We start from the raw sequence: 23,575 nt of genomic DNA, 5'->3' as shown, positions 1-23,575 counted from the left end.
TTGTTTTTAAGAACTACTGAACTTATTAAATCTAATGTCAGGCTTGAAATTAAATACCCAAATGTATTAACATTAAAAAATAAAGGGGAAAAAAACCCCACTACTTCAGTGTCTCACAGTACATCTCAGCTTTATCATTAATTTCACATAGACAGAAATAAGGAGAAGGCAAAAGAATGGAGGAGAGCAATCAATGCAAACCAGATCAACAGTTCTGGTCCAGAGACTTAAAGCTGGTGGAAATGATTCAGAGCGCCACAGTTGTTTTAATGCATGAAACAAATCAGTCATCACTTTACAGGGGAAAAGGGAAAGAGAAGTAGAACTGGTATTATAGGGAAACTATTAAAAAGGCAGCAGCCCTTCAGGAAAGGATGTTTCTGTAATGGCTATCCCTTTTGTCCCTTTTGGAGTCATTCTTCTGGGGTTTTATACAATTAAAAAAGCTTCACTGCTTACTGGAACATTTACCAGCTCTATTGCTTCCTTATTTGTTAAAAAGTGTACAACCTACAACCTAATGTAACATTTACAGGACTTGTTAAAGGTCAGTAGCAAACAGTCATAAAAGCAAAGAGGCAGTGGTAGATTACCTTTTGAAAATGAAAGGAAGGAATTACTGAAGATAAAGAGTGGGGGAGTCAGGATTCCAGTAGCAGCAAGTGGTGCAAAGAAATTAAACCATCCTATGCTGCCAAGCATCCTTGCTCTTCTCTGGCAAATACCAAAGCTTTTCTCATGCAGCTATCAAATACCACTGTTTATCGTGGAATATGCACATGCAAAATTCAGTGGTAGAATTGTCATACTCTGTAATGGCATATTTATGCAAATAAAAGGGAGCTGTCTTATTTAAATTACCAACAATAAAAATCACACAGGACCTCCATTAATTTTTATATGAATTCCAGTATATTTAATGTCACTCCTATTTTCATTTCCTTGCATGCCAAAGTGTTCTGGTTTTAGTAACAGCACAGCAGAGGTTGACAATCAGTCTCAGAGGGAAGAGCCAGACTCAGAGACATTTGAGACTTAGTGGGTCCTGTGAAATTAACGCAAAAACAGTTTTGATTTGGTGAAATAAATATAGCAGTAAGATGGGTCCTTCTCAAGGAGATTACTGGTTACATTTCAAATGTGCCATTAGGGAAAAACCCCTAGACATGAGAAAGGCAGGTCTTGTTTCATGCTGAGGACTTGTTCAGTTTGCCCATTCTGACTTAACATAAGTTAGGCCCATTGAGGTCTCCTCTGCAACCAACCAGGCCAGAGTCCTGTCACCATTTGCCACCTTGGAAAAAGAGGAAAGGAACAAAATATACCAACATATTACTTACTCATTCCAGGTTCTTAAACCACCAACATGCCGTACCTTTGTCAACACCTTCCAGACAAAGCAGGCAAACACCACAGCTTTTGTGTGATGGGTCTACACCTGCCTGTAAGACTCTTTTAAAGATTCCTGAATGAAGAACCTGTGCCAGGCACATCCCTTGATGAGCCAGCAACAGAACTCCACATGTATCCCTGCCCAGCTACACAAGCCTCTTAGAAACCCCTGAGCCACAGGATCCCCTCTATTTGAATGACATAGAATCATAGAATAGTTAGGGTTGGAAAGGACCTTAAGATCACTCAGTTCCAACCCCTGCCATGGGCAGGGACACCTCACACTAAACCATGTCACCTAATGCTCTGCCCAACCTGGCCTTGAACACTGCCAGGGATGGAGCATTTACTACTTCTCTGGGCAACCTGTGCCAGTGCCTCACCACCCTTACAGTAAAGAACTTCTTCTTGATATCCAACTTGAACTTCCCCTGTTTTAGTTTAAACCTATTACCCTTGTCCTATCACTACAGTCCCTACATCGCAGCTGGAATCCTGAATCTCACAGAGCCATTTCCTGTTCGATTTGGTCTGCAGAGTAGCAATAGTATCAATTAAAATCTCCAGTAGATCGAGATCTAGAAAGAGTCACAGCAGTGGACTTCAAGATTTTACTAAATAAAGGAGGGGAAAACAAGACAAAGATGCAGAGTCAGCCTCAGCTGAGCCAGTTGCTCTCTCAAAAACACACATGAATGTTAATCCCGCAAAAGAAATCATGTTTTAGAGATACCTTCCATCCACTGGGAATTGATTCTATTGAATTTCAGAAGGATCCTCTAAAGAACACTACAGCATCTAATAGCAGCTACCCACGTTTATGTGGGCTTCACCTACCAGCAAAAAGAAATGCTGGATCAGCAAGACTGCGCTGGAAGAAATGGTTTGTGTGACAGTTTAAGGCATCTGTGTGCTCAGCTGAAAAGGTTAGAACAAACAAGTATGTTGCTCTATTGAGACCAGCATCCTCTTGCTTGTCCTTCTCATCCCTTCTTTACTTATGGATGCTTTGCCATCACTGTGATATCTGGCCCGCAACTTGGTTATTTCCCGAATACATTTTTGGTCAGTAGCAAGGAACTGCAGAACAGAAACACTATCACCATCTGTCCTTACAGAAACCTGCCTATGTGCTCCAACAGACAGCACAACTTATAATTGGTGACCCTGCAACAGTCTACCAATATGGTGACTGTTTAATGATCAGTGCCAGTGAGTAGTTATTTGTGCATGAAAAAAAACCATGAGTTTATAAACCCTCTCATTACAGTTTTTCACTACAGATACTCTCCTCTCACCAATCATCAGAATTCTAGGTGTTGGTTCATTTGTTTTCTAAATCTCCGATGTTCACTGACACAAGATTTCATTGTGTTTGCATATACTGAAATACAATAAGCTGATGATGTTAATGTTACATTCTTTAGCATCAGTTCAACCATCTTATTCTTCCCTTCCTGTGTTTCCCCACTCTTTCTCCAAAGCCATCCATGAGGAAAAAGTAGTTAGGGTTCTGTCTGCAGTATTTTCTGTCTGCAGTAGTTAGACCTGTTTGCAGTACTCTGAAACAGAAGTTGACTGTAACTGACCCTTCTGAAGGGCTGGCCATTACTACTTTCAAGGACATCCATGACAGTCATACGGAACAAATTCAGCATATAAGGATCACGACACTTGAAGAAGCTACAAACACAAGGAACATATGGGCAAGCAAAAGATCCATAAAACTGTTACAGGAGAAAGCAGGAGTGGGACTGGGGAAGGCAAGGAATGTTCTTCACTGCTTCCCTCCCCCCTCCCTTGCATTCTTTTAAGCAAAGCCACAGTTAATCCCTTTTCCTTGTGATCTGAGAGGATTTCAGACAGTAGAGGAAAATCATGATTCAAGTTTCATACAATTCAGTAACCTTCCCCCCATCCCACTGATACACATACATCATGCACACGTTAGAGTGCAAGACTGGAAAGGAAAATATTTCTTCAGGTAACTCTGGCTGACGGCACTCTGCTCCTGTCAGTGTGGCAAATGGAGTCTACCACAGCGTACTCATCTGTACTGAGAGAGAAATTACTCCTGCCCATCAGTCACAGAATGGATGAGGTACAAAATCCATTCCCATGATGAATAAATCAGAGTTAAAAAAAGGTCAGGATGTCTTCAAGTGTCCGCTGGGGACAAACTTCATTTAAAGTTATTACATTCTTGTCAAAATCTTGACCAGAGTCAGTTTACCACTTTCTCCCCTTCCTGTATCTCCTCTCTCCTTTTCCTAAAGCCACTCAGCTCTGCACGTATTTACTGCTTGACTTCTTAATACCACGTTTTTTCTAACACAGTAGGGAAGTCAGCTAGTTCAAATAGTATCCATTCCAAACTTAGCACTGGAAATGGACAAATATATGGGGTGAGGCTCACCTGTCAAACACACCCTTTATAGAGTTTGAAACTTCTAATTGTCCAGCAAGATAAGGATTCCTGTATCTGAAGGGCTGGATATCTCAAAGGAAAAATCTGACTACGGTGTTTACGAACACAAGCTAAATCTGCAATTAAAAGTTGCTGTGCGATTCAAAGACCATCCTTCAATTCTTTATCAGTTGTAGCGGTCCAAATACATCTTAGGTAGTCCACATAGAGTTGAAGATTGTTTTCCTGTCAACTCTTTACTCACAGATCCATTTTCCAATGTGGCAGAAAAAAGTAATTGCACTCAAGTGACCATCTGAGAACAATAGTTTGTTCAGGACCAACTGAGGGCAAGGGCTTCTCTCAACTAAAAGCTTTCTCGTGATCTCAAATCAAACCTGTAACTACTAATGGACTCCAACCAGGTCCTTCTGAGTGGCTGTCAGAATACTTTTTTTCCAAGCTGTCCTCACAGGACCCTCCACAGGTCCTCACAGCACCCTTCTTAGCTCCATCTGAAGCCCTGTTGTGCTACAGGAAGGAAAGTCAAGTGAAAAAAACACTCCATTCTTTCGCTCTGAATGCACTTTTCAGTCAGAAGCTACTATAAATTGACAGGTTATTTAAAAGAAGCGCTGGGATGTCACGGAGACTCCAGCTATTTGGAAACACTCTTATTTGTTCCATACTTTAAGTATCTTTACAGACTTCTCTTTCTGGCTGCAATTCATGACAGTAGCAGGAAACTGCGTGTTTCTCTGTGAACTATGCCCTCCCAGCAGTTCACTTGCCGCTGCTGTTTTCCCTTTACTCCAGTCACAGTCCATGGTCTGCAAGGATAGAATTTCTTCCTTAGGGCAAAGAAAAAAAGAAATCCAAACAAAAGGACTAAAATCTCAATTTAGGAATTAGCAGCTACATTTAAAGATTCTTCTTTGTCTTTGAGGCAATTTGCAAGGGGAAAGCAGATACTGGTGTTCAAGAAGACAGCTTTATGCAAGCCCTGCTTACCCCCTCCCCAGAATACTTCCCAACAGATTCACAGAGTCAATAATCAATTAAGGGTCTCCTCTGCTTCAGGAATAAATCAGCAGGCAAACTGGGAAGAAAGCATTCAGCTGCAGAGCTGACAAAATGAGAACATCCCTGCCACAGCCACAGGAGCCGCGTGCTGAAGTGATGACAGCTCACCCTGTCATGAAGATGAGGAACACTCATCTTTCCTGCACCTCTCCCATGGGCTCTCCCTTCCCGGAGGAGCTAACAGGGGCTCTCTGAGGCCACCCAGCTCCAGGCTACACCACACAATGTAGCTCAGCAGTTCCAGACAAAAAGATCTGTGTGTTTTTACAAGCATTGCACATCTGTCTGGAAACAGGTCAGAGGGCATATTTTGCTTGAAGTGGAATTGAAAGTGCCCACTGAATCAGCAGAAGGTTTCTTGTTATGCTGTGAAGCACACTTCAGGTCGGGAAATACAGCTTAAGCACTACCAAGACTTTAAGGGCTATTGTGTAGGCTACAGTTTTCATTCCCTGGGACATTTAGAAGCCTGTCTGGGTGACACATCCTTTAAAGACACCCTGCTGCTGACTGGGAAATGCTGCAATTGTTTCCACACCAAGGATCCTAACAAGAAAAGGACCTTAAAATAAAGAGAATGAGATGGGAACTATGGGGAAAAGAAGCTTTGCTACCACTTCAAGTTTTATGTGTGAGATTAATTAGCTAATTATAAGAAAATCCAGACATATTCTTGATGTCCTAGAATTAAAAAACTCATGGAGAAAGCAAATGTGAGCTCGTGATATAATAAAAAAGGCCAGTATCTGTCACCACAGAGGGAGGTCTCGGCAGCCCTCTGCTGGGATGTCAGCCATAGCACCGTGCTGGTCACAGCTCCCAGGAGGCAGGAGAGAGGAAAATCCCCATGGCTGGAGAGCACTTTCATTCCGGATGGCAGGAACACCTCACTGCCAAGGTGCTGATAACCACCGAGGAATAACGGCTCACACCACAGCCATCACCACGGGGCAACGTGTTTCAACAACGCAACTCTTCAGCTGCCTTTTGCCATTCCCGAATTTTGTCAGGAGAATTTTAATTGCACAAAAACAGCTGGAGAAGGTGTTGAAAATTAAGCAGTGGTGAACAGAGGACTGAACTCATAAGCTGCTGATGACGGAGCAGTAGAAAAGCTGGTGTGGCCTACCCCAGCCAGCCGGGTCCCTCATGGCTTGGGCTTCTCCCAGCGGAGCACTTGGCAGTCGGCGTCTCAATTTAGCTGTAAGTGTTTGTTTTTAATCACACATGTCAGCATGCTGGGTGGTTAACTTACAATGTGTCACCCACAACAAGAACAAGCCTCCCAGTTAATCAAATACCAACAAAACGTCTCATGTCATATTAATGATACTTGGACCGGAGCCAGGAGGAGGAAGTTTGAAAGCCAAGATCCCTCTGCTTTCCTCACTATCTTAATTGCAGTGCTCCACTGAAGTTCCTAGAAACAGGGACATCAAACGATGACCTCCTGTACGTTATCACAAAAGGGGGTTTTTAATGATGCTTGTGGCTGCACCTCTCTTCCTTACTGAAACAAGGAAGCCATGAGAGCCCCACAGCACACACTGGACCCAATGCCTGTCCTTCAGTTCCATACAAGCTCATATGTGTGCTACAGGCTCTAGCCAGCTAAACAACCCGTCCTTCAACATACAGTCCATGTGAACGATGTGAATGGTAACTCACCCTGCTTAGGTCCATACTTTTCTCTCCAGAAGGAGATACTTTGGGTCCTCTTCTGCTTTTGTGCTAGGAAACAAACATACATGGCCATGCAGTGGGGCAAAACTGGTAACATGCAACCAGGGCTGGATGTAGGAAGGTCTCTTTCAGCAGCTGTGTTGGCACACGTTAAGCTTAAAACCAATCACCAAATTGTATTTCAATTACAGCTGGGTTCAGCTAATCATAATTTCTTTCAACATCTGCAGTTCCTGCAGAAAATATATTTCTTTACAGAATGTAGAGGAGATTTTTAGGCAATATTCAGACTTGGTAGATGTGTTTTCTCCTTTTTCAATGTAAAGGTGCAAGATTCATAGCCTGAAAAACTTACCCACTTTTGTGATTAAGTAAGTCAAATATTTTGAGGAAAAAACAGCCCTCAAGATGCTAGGAACAAAACACTGCAATAACAGTAACAATAACATTCTTGAGCTATAAAAACACTAAAGCAAACTTGCAGCCTCATTTTGCATTTCCCAGAGCAAGCCCTAACTTTAACATATCGTAATAATATTGTATTAAACCTTGCAGGCTCGTTCTTTGGCTTTTGGAGGGATGAGTGAGAGGTACTGGGCACTTCATTCAACCACATTTTTTGGTACTGAATACATACAAATGGCTGGCTTAACCAAAGAGGATGAGTACATGTAACTAGCTAGAAATATTCCGATTTCGTATTCAAGGAACATTCTAAGGGAAGACAAACTTATCAAAAATATAATACAGAACACCACCACTACCACACACAAATCTCTAGAGAAGTCAAGGTGGGGAGAAGGAAATAACCTTGAACTTCTGCACAAAGCAAAACCACTGTGATTTTTATTAGGTCTTACACCTTTACATTAAATTTTAAGTTCCAGAAAGGAAAAGAGTAGAAGTCAACACCATTACCAGATTCTTAGAGTCTTAAATGGATGAACAGGTTTTGGTGAATGGCTCACACAGCTACATCACAAACTGTTCATCTCCTGCCTACCTCTTGAACACCTCTTACTTATTCCAAAGATCAGGTCCCAGGTGCTAGAAAACAAGAATTTGTTATACTGCAAGACTATAAATCTGTTCTTTCTACTCTAGGAAGATTCCAGGACATTCTTTTAGCAATCCCAGAACCCTCTCACAATTCACAGAAATGTCATGGCCACATTTTTAGTATTACCTGTACATTCAGTATTTCATATGAAGAATATTTATGTTATTTCCTTTATGATATAATCTGGAGAAGGACATCAATTTTTTTGTGAGAGAAGACCCAAAAATATAAAGCTGCCTGGAGTTTTTTTTTACAGCAGATATATCCTACTGAATATTATATACTTTAGGCAACATTGAAAAGAGTAGTATTTTAGTGGTACATAGCAGGTATTAACAAAAAAGAGAGGAGGAAACCTAAAGTTTAGCCTAACCTAAACTCTTTCTCACCATACAAGTGTCAGCCGGATAGAAATGGGGCAGATCCCCCATGATATGCCAAAGAAGTACATTACTGTGGCTTAAGAATCCTTCACATTAATAAGGAACATGCATTTGTCTTCACTGTGATCAGAAAATAAGAAACAGAACTGTACACACATACTAGCACAAGACTGTTCTCTATAAAAATCACTCAAAGATTCTACCCAATTTCAAAGTAGGTGAAGATCTTTTTCTAGAATACGATCCCCCAGGGCAAAAAAATTGACCCAAACCCCCTCACTTTTACAGCTCATCCTGAAGTACATAAACGGCTTTGAAACGAAACCTACTCTTCAGGGTGAGATTGGTTTTGTGATCCAAAATGATCAGTCCAGGAGAGGCCAGATTGGTGTAATCACGCAGTCACCCTGGTAGTCAAACTAGTGGCTCAGATTGTGAACAAACAGCTGAAATCAAGACAGGCAGCCAGGTTGAGACTACAGATGTTTATGAAATATTAACTGGCCTTTCACTCACTTCTGAGACAGAATTAACAGCCTCATGTACCGACCTTATGATTTAATTGCCTGCTATAATGCTATAATACTCTAATAGTTTAGCACTTCAAGATATCATCATTGTTAACACACTGATATACTGATTCAATTTCACTCCTGACCTGGATTTACTGCATTGATCATTCTTATTTAGTACTATAGAGTGTAACTAGAAATAAGTGAGACTTGCTTGCCTCTTATTTTAGTCCATTAGAATACACATTCTTTTACACTCATAATTTCATACATCTCTAATTAGTAGGAAAACAGTGATGAATGCCTGCCACTACAGGCAGGTAATAAGATATGCTGCTTCCACTCATCAAACAGAACCCTGTCACTCCTGCAGTTCAAAAGCCTACTGCTAGAATAAAACACATTCACTAGGAATTGATAAAGATGTATCTTCTGACAGAGGCTGCCCACTGGCCCTTCACCCTGAAATGTCTTTACATTTGGATGATGCACACTACTTACAGTTACTGTGCCAAGGCAAATGGTAAAACTATCGTTGCCCCATCCTCATCCTGTGCGCAAACACCCTCAGAGAAAACCTTATTGACTCACTTCACAACCTTACTGCATTAACAAGACCCACTGATAAGAGGTTTCCCATACTTAAGTTACAAGAACCTTTATTCTGGAATCTGTCAGGCACTTGGAAGCTATTTATGCTGCCATTAGCAACATATGCTGGGCACACATACAACATAGTGACAGAATGATTTGCAGGGCATGGAGTAGGCTAGAGAAAAGGGATTCTGAGCTGTCACAGTAACATCTCATTAAATCATACCAAAACAGTGAAGAGGAAAGAATAGGACAGAGGGAGAAGTGGAATAAAAACAATTTAAATAGCTTTCACGCTGTTTCTAGGAGACCACGTAACATAGCTGCTGAATGGAAGATGCCCGTTGTCAGTAGCAAGCACAGGCAGCAGCAATACACAATGGCTGGGGGGGGTGAAAGAGGAAAACGGGGTACACACAGACATTGGTTGAGCATTGTTCCCATTTCAGACTGCTGATTTCCCCCAGAGAACAAAATTAAATTAAGCATGAGGAAGCCATCACAGCCACTGGAGAGCTTAAACAAAGAAGAATCTCAAGATTCTAGTAAAATGGTGATGACAAATTAAACAGAAACACAACATTTAGAGCTTCAACTGTTGTGAAAGGGTTTTAGAGCTCTACCAGAAATACTAAGGTAGACTGTGCACAAGACTGAGCTGACACTCCAGGTCATTTCTTTTGAAACAAGAATTATTTTGGCTAACAGAAGAGCACGGCTGCATGGAACCTGTGCCTTAAAGAGAGACAGATGATACTGAAATGTTGGTTTTCAGCCTCGGGCCATTTACAGAAGTAGCTCAGGAAATGTTTTTACAGATGACAGGACACGCCAGGTACATAAAGTCCCAGCTCCAAAGAACAGACAGCCTCATTGCTAATTTCTTTCTCTGCTTTTTAAGAAAGCTGCCTTGCTGTCTGAAGTTACCTGACAAGTCCAATCACCTTTTTGAGGACTCAAAAAAAGCTTGACAAGTTACGTATTGGGCAAAGTTCTGTATTATTTATGCCATATGATCACATTTTCTGTTTCAGTTTTCAAGTATCTTTTACCTCTAAAAGCCTAAAAAGTTACAATTTGCTTTTCACCATCCTCATTTATAAATAAGAACAGTCATTTCTGTTTCATACACAAAGAATACTATGGTTCAAGGAAGGCCAAACTGTTTGACTAGAATGAGTCAACAGTGGAACGAGCAACAGATTATAGCTGTCCCAGTTCCCAGCCTTTTGCTTCAGTTACAGGACCACAAAACTGCAGAGGTGAATCCAGGCTGAGAACATTGCCAGCTGGACAGTAGACAAAAAAAGCAGACCATTTAAAGAGCTCCTCTGTAGAAGGATTTGACTGTCGGACCTCATGAGGTAGCACACTGAAGCAATGTCCTGGTTTCAGCTGCAATAGAGTTAATTTTCTTCCTAGCAGCTGGTACAGTGCTGTGTTTTGGATTTAGTCTGAGAATAATGTTGATAATACAACCATGTTTAGCGGTTGCTAAGTGGCACTTACCCTAAGTCAAGGACTTTTCAGTTTCCCATGCTCTGCCAGTGAGGAGGGACACAAAAAGCCAGCAGGGAGCACAGCCAGGACCCAAACTAGCCAAAGGGATATTCCATACCATAGAATATCAAACTGGGGACAGTTGGCCAGGAGCCACCAATCACTGCTTGAGGATGGGCTGGGCATCAGTCAGCCGGTGGTGAGTGATTGTACTGTGCATCACTTGTGTTTCTTGGGGTTTATTCCTCTCCCCTTCCCTACCCCACCCCCTTATTATTAAATTTTACTTCATTTCAATTACTAAACAGATCTTATCCCACCCACAGGTCTTACACTTTTCCAGTTCTCCTCCCCAGGGAGGTAGGGAATGAGTGGCTGCATGGCGCTTAGTTGCCGGCTGGGGATAAACCACAAAGGAGAGTGATTTGACTTGGGAAAGCAGAAGGCAGTTTGGCAGACACCACAGTTTTGCCCTGTCAGCTACACAGAACTTCAAGATGCAAGTGTGGCAGGCTACATACATACATACTTATGTATGCAGTAGATCACATTAAGTGCCACAGGCAACTTTATTAAAGTTACTGTGTACCAGAAAAAGCAAACTTTTTAGTACAGAGCTTAACACTGAAAGGAAATGGAATTGCTATTAACTGCACCATTTTCCAAGGTGATTTCTTCGCAGTTATCTGGATATAGGCAGTTTGGAGACAAACATACTAAACATTACTTGCAACAAGAAGATGCAAACTACAACACGGCTCATGTTTGCAGCATTTAAATCTCAGTATAGCAGTTACTGCAGCAAACATTTGGCCCAACAATAAAAACTTTGTCTCTGATGGAAACTATTCTCTGTAAAGAATACTTTAAGCAAAGTACTCAGAAAAATGCCACCCATTCATCAGAACTGGATCTGTTTAGGGGAATACACCTTTTCAAAGTTAGACACCTGTAATACAGACCTGAACTGAATGCCTCATCTCAGATGAGATGGCTAAAGCAGCATGCTCATCTGGCATCTGCTTCAATAAACCTTGTGCTCTTGTAAGAGAATACCACAATATGAAATCAAAAGTCCAATTAACTTCAGAAGCTTCAAATGCATGGTAGTATCTCAGTAGAAATAAGACTGTACTAGTTAGATCTGCAAGGTAAATATTTGTATCCAAAGTGAATCCTGAATAAGTTATTCACAAATCTCCCAGATACTTTGGATCAGAGATTCCCAAACTGTCAATAAGGAGTCCTAAAGCTTCCTACAGAAGTATGCAATACTCATATCTTGTAGAAGAGATAAACCAGCAGAAAAGGCTATATGCCTCCATGGAGCCAGATTATAAGGCTCACACAAGATACTACATTCTAAACTGGTGCAAATCATCTGATTTACTGTAACTATCCATGTGTGCTCTTTACCCACAGCAAGTGTAAAACAATTTGAATTAGGAACACCACAGTTATTTGGAAAGTAAATTTCCCAAGATTTGTTATATACTATAGAGCTGCTAAGAACCATTGCTTTTAATAAAGCTTTACTCCACAAGGCCCAATCCGCAGCAAAGAAGGAATATCTCCGCAGAAGAGATAGCAAAAGGCTCAGACATGAGACTCTTGGGCTTATTGCCAAATTGATCACAGGAGGTTGGCTGATGAAATCTCAGCACTTAATACTTAAAAGACTATGGAAGAACAAACTGGTTTGTAAACTCCCAAGGGGGGCTACTGCTGTTAACCAGTGAAACAGCTTTTTAACCAGACCACACTATCTTACATGAAGGTTTTGTATACTCAGTACTAATTAGCAACGTAGGGCCAAAAGAAGCTACATCCAGACCCCAGTATCTACCAAGGATGAATTCTCAACATGTGTAACATTTAGCAGTAAAGCTACTTTTCTGATAAGAATTAGCGTAATAAATGGAGAATATATGCAGGAACTTCAGAAAGAGATTTTAAATACAGAGGTAGTGCCTATGAGGTAGAGAGTCACAGGATGGTTGAGGTTGGGAGGGACTTCTGTAGATCATTTGGTCCAACCACCCTGCTCACCAATGGTCATTTAGAACCGGCAACCCAGGACCATGTTCAGATTAGATACAAGTAAGTTTCTTACTATGAGGGGTGAAACACTGGCACAGGTTGCCCAGAGAAGTGGTAGACACCCCATCCCTGGAAACACTCAAGGCCAGGTTGGATGGGGCTCTGAACAACTTGATCTAGCTAAAGATGTCCCTGATCATTGTAGGGGGTTGGAACTAAATGACTTTTAGAGGCCCCTTCCAACCCAAACTATTCTACAAGTCTATACCCAGATGGCTTTTAAACACCTCCAGGGTGGGAAACTCCTCAACCTCTCTGGGCAACCCATTCCAGTGCCTCACCCTCACAGTGAAAAAGCGTTCCCTTATGTTTAGTTGTGTTTCAGTTTGTGTTCACTGCTGCCTGTCCTGTTAATGGCCACAATTGAAAAGAGCCTGGCCTCATCTTCTTTACAGCCTCCCCTCAGGTAGTTGTATACATTGATAAAGATCCCCCAGTCCTTCTTCTCTAGGCTGGACAGTCCCAGCTCTCTCAGCCTTTCCTCATAAGAAGAGATGCACCAGCTCTTTAATCATATTCATAGCCTTTTGTTGGACTCTGCAGCATGTCCATGTTTCTCTCATATTGTGGAGCCCAGCACTGGACACAGTACATCAGCTGTAGCCTGAACAGTGCTGAATAAAGTGGAAGGATCTGCCGGCAACAGGCATGAGAAGCAGGAGCATGGTCAGGGTCACCAATTCATCAAATAAGAGAGATTAGGATCAGAGTTGTCCAACAAAGAAGATGCTGGTATTTCATAATGGATCATGTTACAGAAGATTTAATCACCACCAGACTTCATTGCTATCACTTTCCTTGAGCAACTGAATGGAATAAAAACAGAAAAACAAGGTGATGGTAACAATTAACAATGCACTACATTAAATGCTCAGCAACAGAACTCTGAACTGGTGGATAAAAAAGCAACAGATACAGTAAGGTGCTACTGTACCGGTGTAACTAAAACTAGTTCTCCAACTACAATCAGACTTCCATTTAACAGCAAACATTTGAGATCACAGAATCCATCTGGAAGTAGCCCAGTGCTTGACCATGTGGCAGCACAGATCCTCTTGCAAAGAAGAAAGTGTTCAATACCATTTAAAACAGACTGGCTCCTCTCCAGAGCTTGCTGCACTGCACTGCTTGGTGACACATGCAGACTCCTCTGCAGAGCGGTAAGCACACCAGCCTGAGCAGCACACCACACTGTACTTACTTACTACTGCTCCCCCACGCTTGCCTTTTAACTGAGGGGGGGAAAGTATGTTACTAAGATGGGAGAGAAAGGAAAGATGAAGGGGAATAAGCGTGTAAACTGGGCAGAGGGATCATGAGCAGGTAAAGCATCCTCAGGGACAAGCAGCCCTCCCGAGGCTTCCCCGTACCAGGTTACGAGCGGCAGAGGTTTAACACCCGCGGCCACCGCCGCCTGCCGCAGGGGTGTGCACGGGCAGCCATCGGCGGGCCTGCAGCGCCCCCCCGCGGCCGCAGCGCGCACCCCGCCAACGCTCCCTGGCGCTGACCCCTCGCTCCGTCCCGCCGCGACCCGCGGGGTCCCCGCAGCCAAAACCCGACCAGGTCCCGATGCCTCCACTCCATTGCAGGACGGGGCACGGTACAGGAGGTCCTGCGCCTGCCACAGCGTTCGCGTATGCCTGCAGGCACATCACTTCTTTATACCGTGTTTACTTTACCTGGAAGGTTCTGCACACGGGTCAGGGCAGCAGATTTGGGGGTGCTGGTTGACAAGAAGCTCAACATGACCTAGCAGTGTGTGCTTGCATCCCATAAAATCAACCGTATGCCAGGCTGCATTAAAACAAACGTGTCCAGCAGGTAAAGGGAGGTGATTCTCCCCCTCTACTCCACTCTGGTGAGACCCCACCTGCAGCTCTGCATCCAGCCCTGAGGCCCCAACACAAAGAGGGATGTGAAGTTGTTGGAGCAAGTCCAGAGGAGACCATGAAGATTCTGAGAGGGCTGGAGCACCTCTATTATGGAGACAGGCCTGAGAGAGTTGGGCTTGTTCAGCCTGGAGAAGGCTCTGGGGAGATCTTACTGTAGCCTTTCAGTACTTAAAGGCAGTATATAAGATGGGGACATACTTTTCAAGAAGGCCTGTAGCAACAGAACAAGGAGTATGGCTTTAAACTAAAAGAGGATACCTTTAGAGACAGATAAGGAAGAAATTTTTAACACAGGGCACAGGCTGCCCCGAGAAGCAGTGGCTGCCCCATCCCTGGCAGTGCTCAAGGCCAGGTTGAACAGGGATTGGATTAACCTGCTCTGGTGCAAAATGTCTCTGCTCATGGCAGGGGTTTGGAACTGAATGAGGTTTAAGGTCCCTTCCAACCCAAACCATTCTCTGATTCTACATCCATGTCATTGGTAATAACGCATCTTCCTCACAGAATAAAAAGCAGTCTTTGATATCTAATATCACCTACAGGATCTGTTACCAGCTGTATTTTTTACTCATTTACTCTGTTGACTTACTTAAACATAAGAGTTATATTTGACAGCAGATCAAATAAATGGACTCAGATTACATACAGGAACTAGCCTCTGTTGGATAGTTTCTTGGTTGTCTTCCAGGGGTTTCCTGGTTCATCTCCTTTTTAAACCGTATGTCACATTAAGGAGACCCAGACCTTTGTGTTTGCAGGTCTGTTAACGTCCAAGGAAAGATGGGACCCTTAAGCCCAAACAACCTGTCAGAGCTCACTACAGGAACCCCACTGGACAGCACACTGGATCAGCATACTACATCAGCTGCATTTTACCACAAGGTTTCCTTAAAGTTATAACTTTAGGGCCTGGGGGATTCTTCTCTAATCTCCCTCATTTTTCCCACACCACAAAACTCATCTCAAATAGTGACAGGTTGCCACACTACACCCAAACCCAACATCTGCTGTTCACCACTTGTTACCCACACACAAACCTACTCAATTTAGTTATGTACATGACGGACCTGTAAAACTGTCCCTTTATTTGTAGAAGGCCACACTGCAGCGCTGCTCAGAAACAAGACAATCCCTGAAGGTTCACCTTTTCTTTTCCTGCAGTATTTATATAGCACAGTGCTCCCAATTCCCTCCTGAAAGGAGGGGAGTAAATATGCAGTGCAAGCTAGAAAAAGAAGTGACTGTGATGCAATCTGGTGAAATAATGGATTGTGCTAGAAAGACACAGACTCTGGAGAGCTTTCCATCCCTTATGCACTCATTACCAGAAGGCAAACAGACAGTGTCTCCAATTCATAGATCCCAGGAAACAGGAGTGCAGTAGTCATGACAACATGCTTTATTTATTGCAAAGTGCTTGATTTAACTGTGAAAGCGCTATCAGAAGGCAGAAACCAGTAGAAGAGCAAGATGACACCAGTACTGCATGGCATGGTAGAACTTCAGAGGTCTCTTTTTATGGAGTATTTGTAATCGCTCCTGCAACTACATGATCTTCTGGCTGGTCTATGTTGGTAGACAGCAGCTTCCAAGGAAGACTACTGTTACTCAGCTCCAATAATACACAAAGCCAGCTATGAGATCAACATAATCCTGATGGCTCTCTTTCAGAAGAAGTTTTTCCACCTCTTCTCCCAAGCAGCCTCTAGTTTCAGTTGTGCTCCCAATATTTCTCCTATTTTGCTAATCTTGACATCACTGAATACTTTAATAGTACATACTGAGCTCAGACTTTGAGAGAGCTCACAGTACCTACTATACCACTGCTTAATGAAACCAGCTCTGCTGTTAAGAGTTCTTTTTCCTCATGCCAGCAAAGTGGGCATAGTCAGAGAACACACTTGTTTCAGACCACCCAGCAAGCCACAGAAATGGAATATTAATACTCCTATTTTTCACCATCATCCAAAGCAGCAGGGTTGCAGGCAGAAACAAACATTTTCAATCACAAAAAACTTAGTTTGCAAAAATACTCAGCCACATTAAAATAAAACCTTCTGATTACACAATTCAATGCCATAGTCCAAAAATCTAAGACTATTCCTGATAAACTGATGATACAAAACAACTCCTGTGTTTTACGTTCCAGGATATGGTCTCTAGGCTCATGTAATCATCAGTTCAGGCTAGTGACCAGAATTCTTACTTCAACAATTCTGTCATTACATGCTGACTTCGCATTACTTACAAAGAAAAGGGGGTAACAAAAGAAAGATTATATCCTCTGTGTATATATATATATATACACACATATATATAAATCACAACATCTTTCAAATTTACCTCCTCTGGCTTTATAGGAGTTGCGAAAATTGACCTGCCTTTCACTTACCTCTATATACTGTAATTGCCAACACAAGAGCATATGAAATGGCACAACAAGAAATTGCTACTTAATGAGAAAACTATAATGGAATGCTCAACAAGAAGGGATGGAGCAGCAAACTCCTAAAACCATCTACTTGGTTCATATTCCCTTTAAGAACAGCTGACAGTATAAATGCTGCATTGGCATCTTACTCTTTTAAAGAGAAAATATAAAGCACACTTACGTTTCCCAAAGACATGTCATGGTATTTTAACACTAAGTTGCCAACAAGAAACTCAGCACTCTCTGGGCTGTTTAAGCTATTCATGATGATTATGAGTGATTGTGTTTTAAAAGGCACTGAACTGGAGATAAAGCTTAAAACATATCATCGCTTGCAGCAATGTTAGCAGCTTCTATTCAAAAGGAAGCAACGCCTGTTTTGTTGCACATATACAATGTCTGCAACATTTACACAGTGGGAAAATTCCATTCCCTGTCAAAATCTAGGGCATGTCATTGCAAACAAGGTTTTTAATTAAAATTGCCATTTTTGAGCCTCCTGCTGACTGACAGCATCTCACTACCTCCTCTTCAGATGGCTAAACTGGCTTCCAAGAGAGACAGCGGAAAGGAGCAAAATCACTAGAACACCTTACTTTGACAAGTCTCTGCTGGGGACAATTTCAACAGCAGGATGCTACGGAGCAAGGTAAGGAGAGAATAGATGACTGCTTAGGAAGTCTTTCCTAATGAAGGCTCAAAATATCACAAACAACACAGTAGAGGAGGCATTTTATTCCTAAGACTACAGACAGGATGATCAAGCAGGACAATTTTAATCAGAAACCATATTGTTAAAGAGGATGCAGAACAATGTGCCCACCTCCGTGGGTGCAGCTTTCTCTGAATATAGAAGTAGGCCCAGGAGCTGGCTAGACCTCTGGCTTGGAGGTTGGCTCAGCTGCCAGCACTGACGAAGCTTTATCCCCCTCAGAAAACAGATAAATGTAGGCTCTCAAGTCAGGTAGACAAATAAGACTTCCTTGGTCAGAACATTTATCCCAATTTAATGTAAAGAGTTTATACTGACTGCTAGCACTGTACCTTCAGGAGGCTCTTCCCGCAGATGAGGAGGCAATTCTTCACTTGTTGTCTCAGTTTCATCTTCCACCATCTGTGTCTCTAAGCTAGGTCCCTGCAAAACAGAACAGAAGAGCAAGAGGAGGTAAACTGGAGGAAGTTCAGAAAGGTACCACAGAGATAATTACAGGATTAGATAATATGCCAGACAGTAAGGACACAAGGAGCTCACTTTAGCTGATGAGAAAGCAAGCTACTGGGAGATATGTTTGCAGTTGAAATACTTAGGAATGGGGGAATTAAAAACCCAAAGGAATCTTCAAGCTAGGAAACAAAATTACAAGGGTCTGAGCAGACTAAAAACCAGTAACTGAACAGTGAAGCATAATTTCTAAATTACTATTTCTAACACACACAATTATTACAATAATAAATTCAAATCCCCATTTACCACACACAGCAAGAATTATCATCACTTGGAATTTAAAGGGAAAAAATCCCATCTTTGCCTTACCAAGACTAGATTCTGGAAATTGTCTTTTAAGAGGATTTAGAACTAAATTATAGTTAAAGTTGTTGGTCTCAACAGAATGAAGCATCAGTTATACTTGGGTTTTTCATTCCTAAGGATCCTTGACATACAAACTGAGGAATGGGATGCACACAACAGTGTAAGTGACTGGCTTGCAGGCAAGCAGCCATGCAGTGTGCAGCAATTCCATAATAAGCCTCTTGAGTTGCAGCCATGGCAGAAGTAATGCACACAGATGTTGCTTTGCTTTGATGCTCCCTCTAGAAGCATTTAGGATGCAGGAAGATGTTCCAACAGTTCAGAAACATCAGTAGATTATTAACTGTATAATATTCTTTCAATTATTTAGGGTTTATATAGCCTTTTTAATTGGGAATGTGGTTCCATTTCTCACTAGAGCCATTGGAGAAGCACAGATTTAAACAGGTCTTACCACAGGAATAGCCAGGTTATGGCACGGAGCCTAGGAACATACAACTAAGAAAAACCTCTTGGCTCTTCAGAGATGGTCCCTGCTCTCACAAGCAAGTACATCATACAATTCCTTTCAGCAATCGATGAGTTTCTGACTGTGAGCACTACTAAGATTTAGTGGCAATTTTTATGTTATATTTTAAAGCAAGATCTAAATTGCCTGAGGAACATATTATCTTGTCTTCTGACCATGCTCTATGACTACTGACCTTACAGTGTGGTTTAACTCAAGTATTATGGGCTGCTGTGACCCAGTAAATTAGTATTTGTTTGCTGCTTTACACTGTTTCACGGAAGGCTATGGATTTATGGATAGAGGACTGCACTACTGAACTAAACAAGCATTGACAAATCCCCTACAAGTGTTTCAGACTACCCCTCATGCTTTTCCATGGGATACAATAACTGACCAGAACTTCAGTGATATGCTCATGTTTTCACTATATTTAAAAGACTACATATTTTACAAGTGCTGTGATAAATCCATGCATGATAAAGAAGATGCCTATCCAGCGAGGGTCGCTATTTTCCAAAAGATACCGAGTTACATTTATGACACTTAAATCATGAGCTGCACTTGTCACCACATCTGTATAAAATAATTATTTCAGCATGATCATAAAAGCAGCCTATACCTATTTCAGCATGATCATAAAAGCACCTCAGTCTTAGTAGAGTATTAAGTACACAAAACCCCCACATCATTCAGGGCAATCCCAGCACCATACAACCCTTATCAGGCCATTTCACACATAAGTCAACAGCGACATGAGACTGTCACTGCAAATGCCCCAACAGGTATGTCAACACTGCAAATGGCACAGGTTTCTAAAAAGTCCTTGCAGACCAACTCAAAACAACGTAAAACCAACCCTACCCTGCACCATCACAACCACTTTGAAGCCTTTAAGACTCTACTTTTGTATTCAGCATTACATTGATTATGGTATATAATCTTAAACCAAAATAGGGTCTATCGACTAACAGCTCACTGAACTAATTCATTAGGCTAACAGATAGCAAAAAATAAAACCCCAAAAAAATGCTAACAAAAGGGAGAGGGGGAGAATGGAAATCAAAGATAAATAAAGAATCCATCCTGTGAAAAGTTATTACTGGAATTGAATGAGCTTGGGACAAATTACTTCAAGTTCCCTTCAGTTATGACTACTAGTAAAAAGACACTTAACTGCTGTTCACAACCAAGGAGAAGCATGTATCTTACCATCCTTTTCCTTCTTGCCATACCTACTCAATCCCTATATAGACAGTATTCTTAAATATATATATATATTCCTCACATAAGCAAACCCAAAAGAAAACCCACCAAATGAGTACTCCTTTCCATTATACTGAATTTTATTAGTAATCATTTCCCCCATGCAGAATAGAAGGTAGAGGAATGTCAAGCCCACTGTCATGACATCAGCAGCAGTTCAGTGTTGGAGCTCTATGAGTACCCTTTAGAAATCATTCTAAAGCCTGCAGCTTTAGCTACCACTTTCCCTGTGCATTTTCAAGTGAAAACAGTATTTATTTCCTGACCTAAATCTCTGTATTTCCATTCTTGCTCCTGAACACTTTACTCCAGTTTTTCCTTTCTGACATTTGTCTTCACATTCATTTCCATTCTGGACTTGTGCCTAGAATCTCACTTCTTTCACTATTCAAAACTGCCTCATTCCTCAAAGTCTCTCTTTAAAGAGCCCACAAGGTCAGATCTAGTTCACTCTACGCAAAATCTTCAACTGCCGACCTAAATCACACATCCTCCATCCTGCCTGACACTGAGGTTCAGACCTGGTATTCTAGGTAGGCACAACTCCAATAAGGTAATTTAGCAGAGAATTAGTGGCAGCACAGGCTTCACCCCTCTACATCTCTGATTTCACCTGAAAGCTTTCCCAAGACAGATCCAACACCCTTTTCATATAGTATCAACTACATCTCAACTGATAACTGCAAAGGATAGATGCACCCCTAAAGGATTACAAGAATTAGTGGGTCTGTGGGAAGAAACAAGTAATCCCCAAGTATAGGGCAGTCTGTTAAGTGCTTTGGGAAACTACACTGGTATTTTTAAGTTATCTTCATGAAAGCACTGCCTATTTTTGCATTATGTTTAAAGAATGTTTATTGCATGCCCACAAGACTAAAAATCAGAGTTTCCTATACATTTACATACTTTGCCCCTTCCTAAAACCACAAAAAACCCAGCTCTTCTCATCCCAGGTTCAATTCCTCCAAATGGCTGAGAAATCATACATCTTCCTGCCCACTGCAGGGGCTTGGAACTGGATGATCTTTAAGGTCCTTTCCAAACAGAACCATTACATGGTTCTGTGATCTTATGACTGGGCTGAATGTGTGCAGATGTCAAAAGGCTTATCAGATCCAGTAATAATGAAGCTGACCTTCATCAGGCCTTCCTACAATGACATCATTAATAACTGTTAATTTGGGATCTCTCCTATCCAAGCATTGTTATGAAGTTCCTCAGAACTTATTTTTGATATTTCAAGATTAATCAAATTAAATTACTCCATCTTCTCTATGTGAAAGCTCTTTGCGGCTCAGAATGTCCTTTTGGCTTCGACACAATTACAAAAAGCCTCAATTCCTACAGAAAACAAGAGGATTGGGGTTTGGTGAGGGCTTTTTGGCTCGTTGGTTTGCTCAGGAAGTTTGGTGGGCTGTCTTTGGGAGGGCAGCAGGGGTGGTTTTGATGTTGCTTTGGGTTTTTGTTGTTGTTTTCATTGGTTTTTTTAAGCATAAGAAGATCTTAAACAAGCAGAGACTGGGTAGACAGTTCAATAGGATTACTCCCTTTTCTAGGGAGCTGAGAGCTTACAGGTACTTAACTCCAGAAGCACAGAACAACCCAACCACCTCCTCATACGCTACTGCTCAGCCAACCACTCTCGAACAGTAGGAGCCAACTTTTAAACTACCACTGTACCTTTGGTAGGCAGGTTGCAGCTGCAGCTTTTACTTAAGTAATGAATTTTCAGTGTATTGGGGAATTTAGACCTTCAGTTAAAGTTTTCTAAACCTAATAGTGTTCCACTTGAATCTGCCATCACTATTGATTGCACACCCACAAGTTACAGGTTTCCAAAGCCAGCTGGATTTTTCCTGTAGAGGTAAAAAAATTGATCTGCAACAATAAACATTCCCCCCTCCCCCCCCCCCCCAATGCCCTGTAGGCTTAAGGAAGGCTCTTGATGGATGCTTTGCTTTTGATTTTGCAAAACAAGGTTCGCTCGTAATGAGAGCTTCTGTGCCAGGTTTCAGCCCAAAGGGAATTAAAGTTGCAGTTATAAATCCCCTAGAACACTAAAGGAAAGCACAGAAATAGATATGCTGAGCATGACAGTAGCGTAAAATTACAGCCCTTTGTTCAAAGTACACTGCAAGAAAGAACTAGAAAAGTTGGTAAGATTACTTGCTCTTCTCTGCATTTGGAAAAACACACCAGGGAGGCTACAATTTTAACACCACCTGATTTTGTCTTGACAACAATCCTGTAGGAGAGTGGCAACAAGAGCAAGTTTTAATGTTGCAAAGTTCAAATCGAGTTCTGTTGTTCTCAGCAGAAGAGTCAAAATCCTATTTCTACAGCAAGAAAACCACTTTACTATGAGTAATCCCAATTAGAGTTTACTTGGCATAAATAACTTTTCAGCAACACTAATGACACCACAACCTATTCCCCATTCAGCAAGCCAGTAAACAGTCTGGTCTACACTTCTTCCATTCACGTTTTATAGGGAGCATGAAATGCCATTTCTATAGCAAAAAGCCAATACATTCTGCTCAGTGGCATCTTAGACAGTTCTGGATCTTGAACTAATTGTTGTATTGCATTTTGTCTTGATCAACCATTCATTTTCCATCTGAATTTTACCTACATCAGTGTTAGCACAGAAAGACTTTTTACAAACAACAAACCAGCAACACTTCAATTGATCATGTACTGACCTGGCCCAAACGGAACACTTCTCACTTCCATCAGATTAACCACTGTAGTTCTCAAAAGGATGCCATGCAGCAGTGCAAAGGCTGGAAAGTTACCCCAAAAGAGGCTGCGTAAGCTGCTGTCAATTCTAGTTTAAACTACTGTCTCCACAAGGAAGGATATGCCTTGTCCTGAACACTGCTTATATTCAAAATCTGACTGTGCTGAATTGCATTTGTTTGGAAGAGAACAAGTTACATGAAGGCAAAGTGTAATTGCACGGAATAACTCGCACATTAGCAAATGCTGAATTTGGGGGCAAGACAACACACAGTGAAAACAGCCTTTACAGAAATACCCAGCAGGCTCTGAAACAGAGAGAAGTATGACATGGAATGATGCAGGACCAAAGCATGACCCTGGTCAAAGCAAACCAATTCGAAAGCAACTAATTACCAATAACGTCATCTCAGAAATACCAATTAAAGCATATTGGTAACTGGCATTCACTGATTCAGGCAATTTCAGTGGGAAGAATATGTTCTTCAATCCAG

The 23,575-nt window shown here is 41.7% G+C and overlaps 1 protein-coding gene across 4 annotated transcripts in view; it reads right to left on the bottom strand.

Annotated features, from left to right (window-relative positions):
• LOC130596426 (transmembrane protein 263-like) overlaps nucleotides 1-23,575 on the bottom strand; it is a 196,685-nt gene that overhangs the window by 168,278 nt on the left and 4,832 nt on the right. For 3 of the 4 annotated variants that reach the window (XM_057404008.1, XM_057404010.1, XM_057404011.1), the window contains one exon: nucleotides 18,082-18,172. In XM_057404008.1, the coding sequence (XP_057259991.1) occupies nucleotides 18,082-18,172 (91 nt within the window). Of the gene's footprint in view, nucleotides 1-18,081; nucleotides 18,173-23,575 lie in introns of those variants that run through there. The other variant, XM_057404012.1, reaches the window with a different exon arrangement.

This window comes from Pezoporus wallicus, unplaced genomic scaffold, assembly GCF_028554395.1.
Source record: "Pezoporus wallicus isolate ANWC-B61680 ecotype Strahan unplaced genomic scaffold, APGP_CSIRO_Pwel_v1 contig_8673, whole genome shotgun sequence".
Lineage (NCBI taxonomy): Eukaryota > Metazoa > Chordata > Aves > Psittaciformes > Psittacidae > Pezoporus > Pezoporus wallicus.
This window is presented reverse-complemented; position numbering and strand designations above follow the sequence as displayed.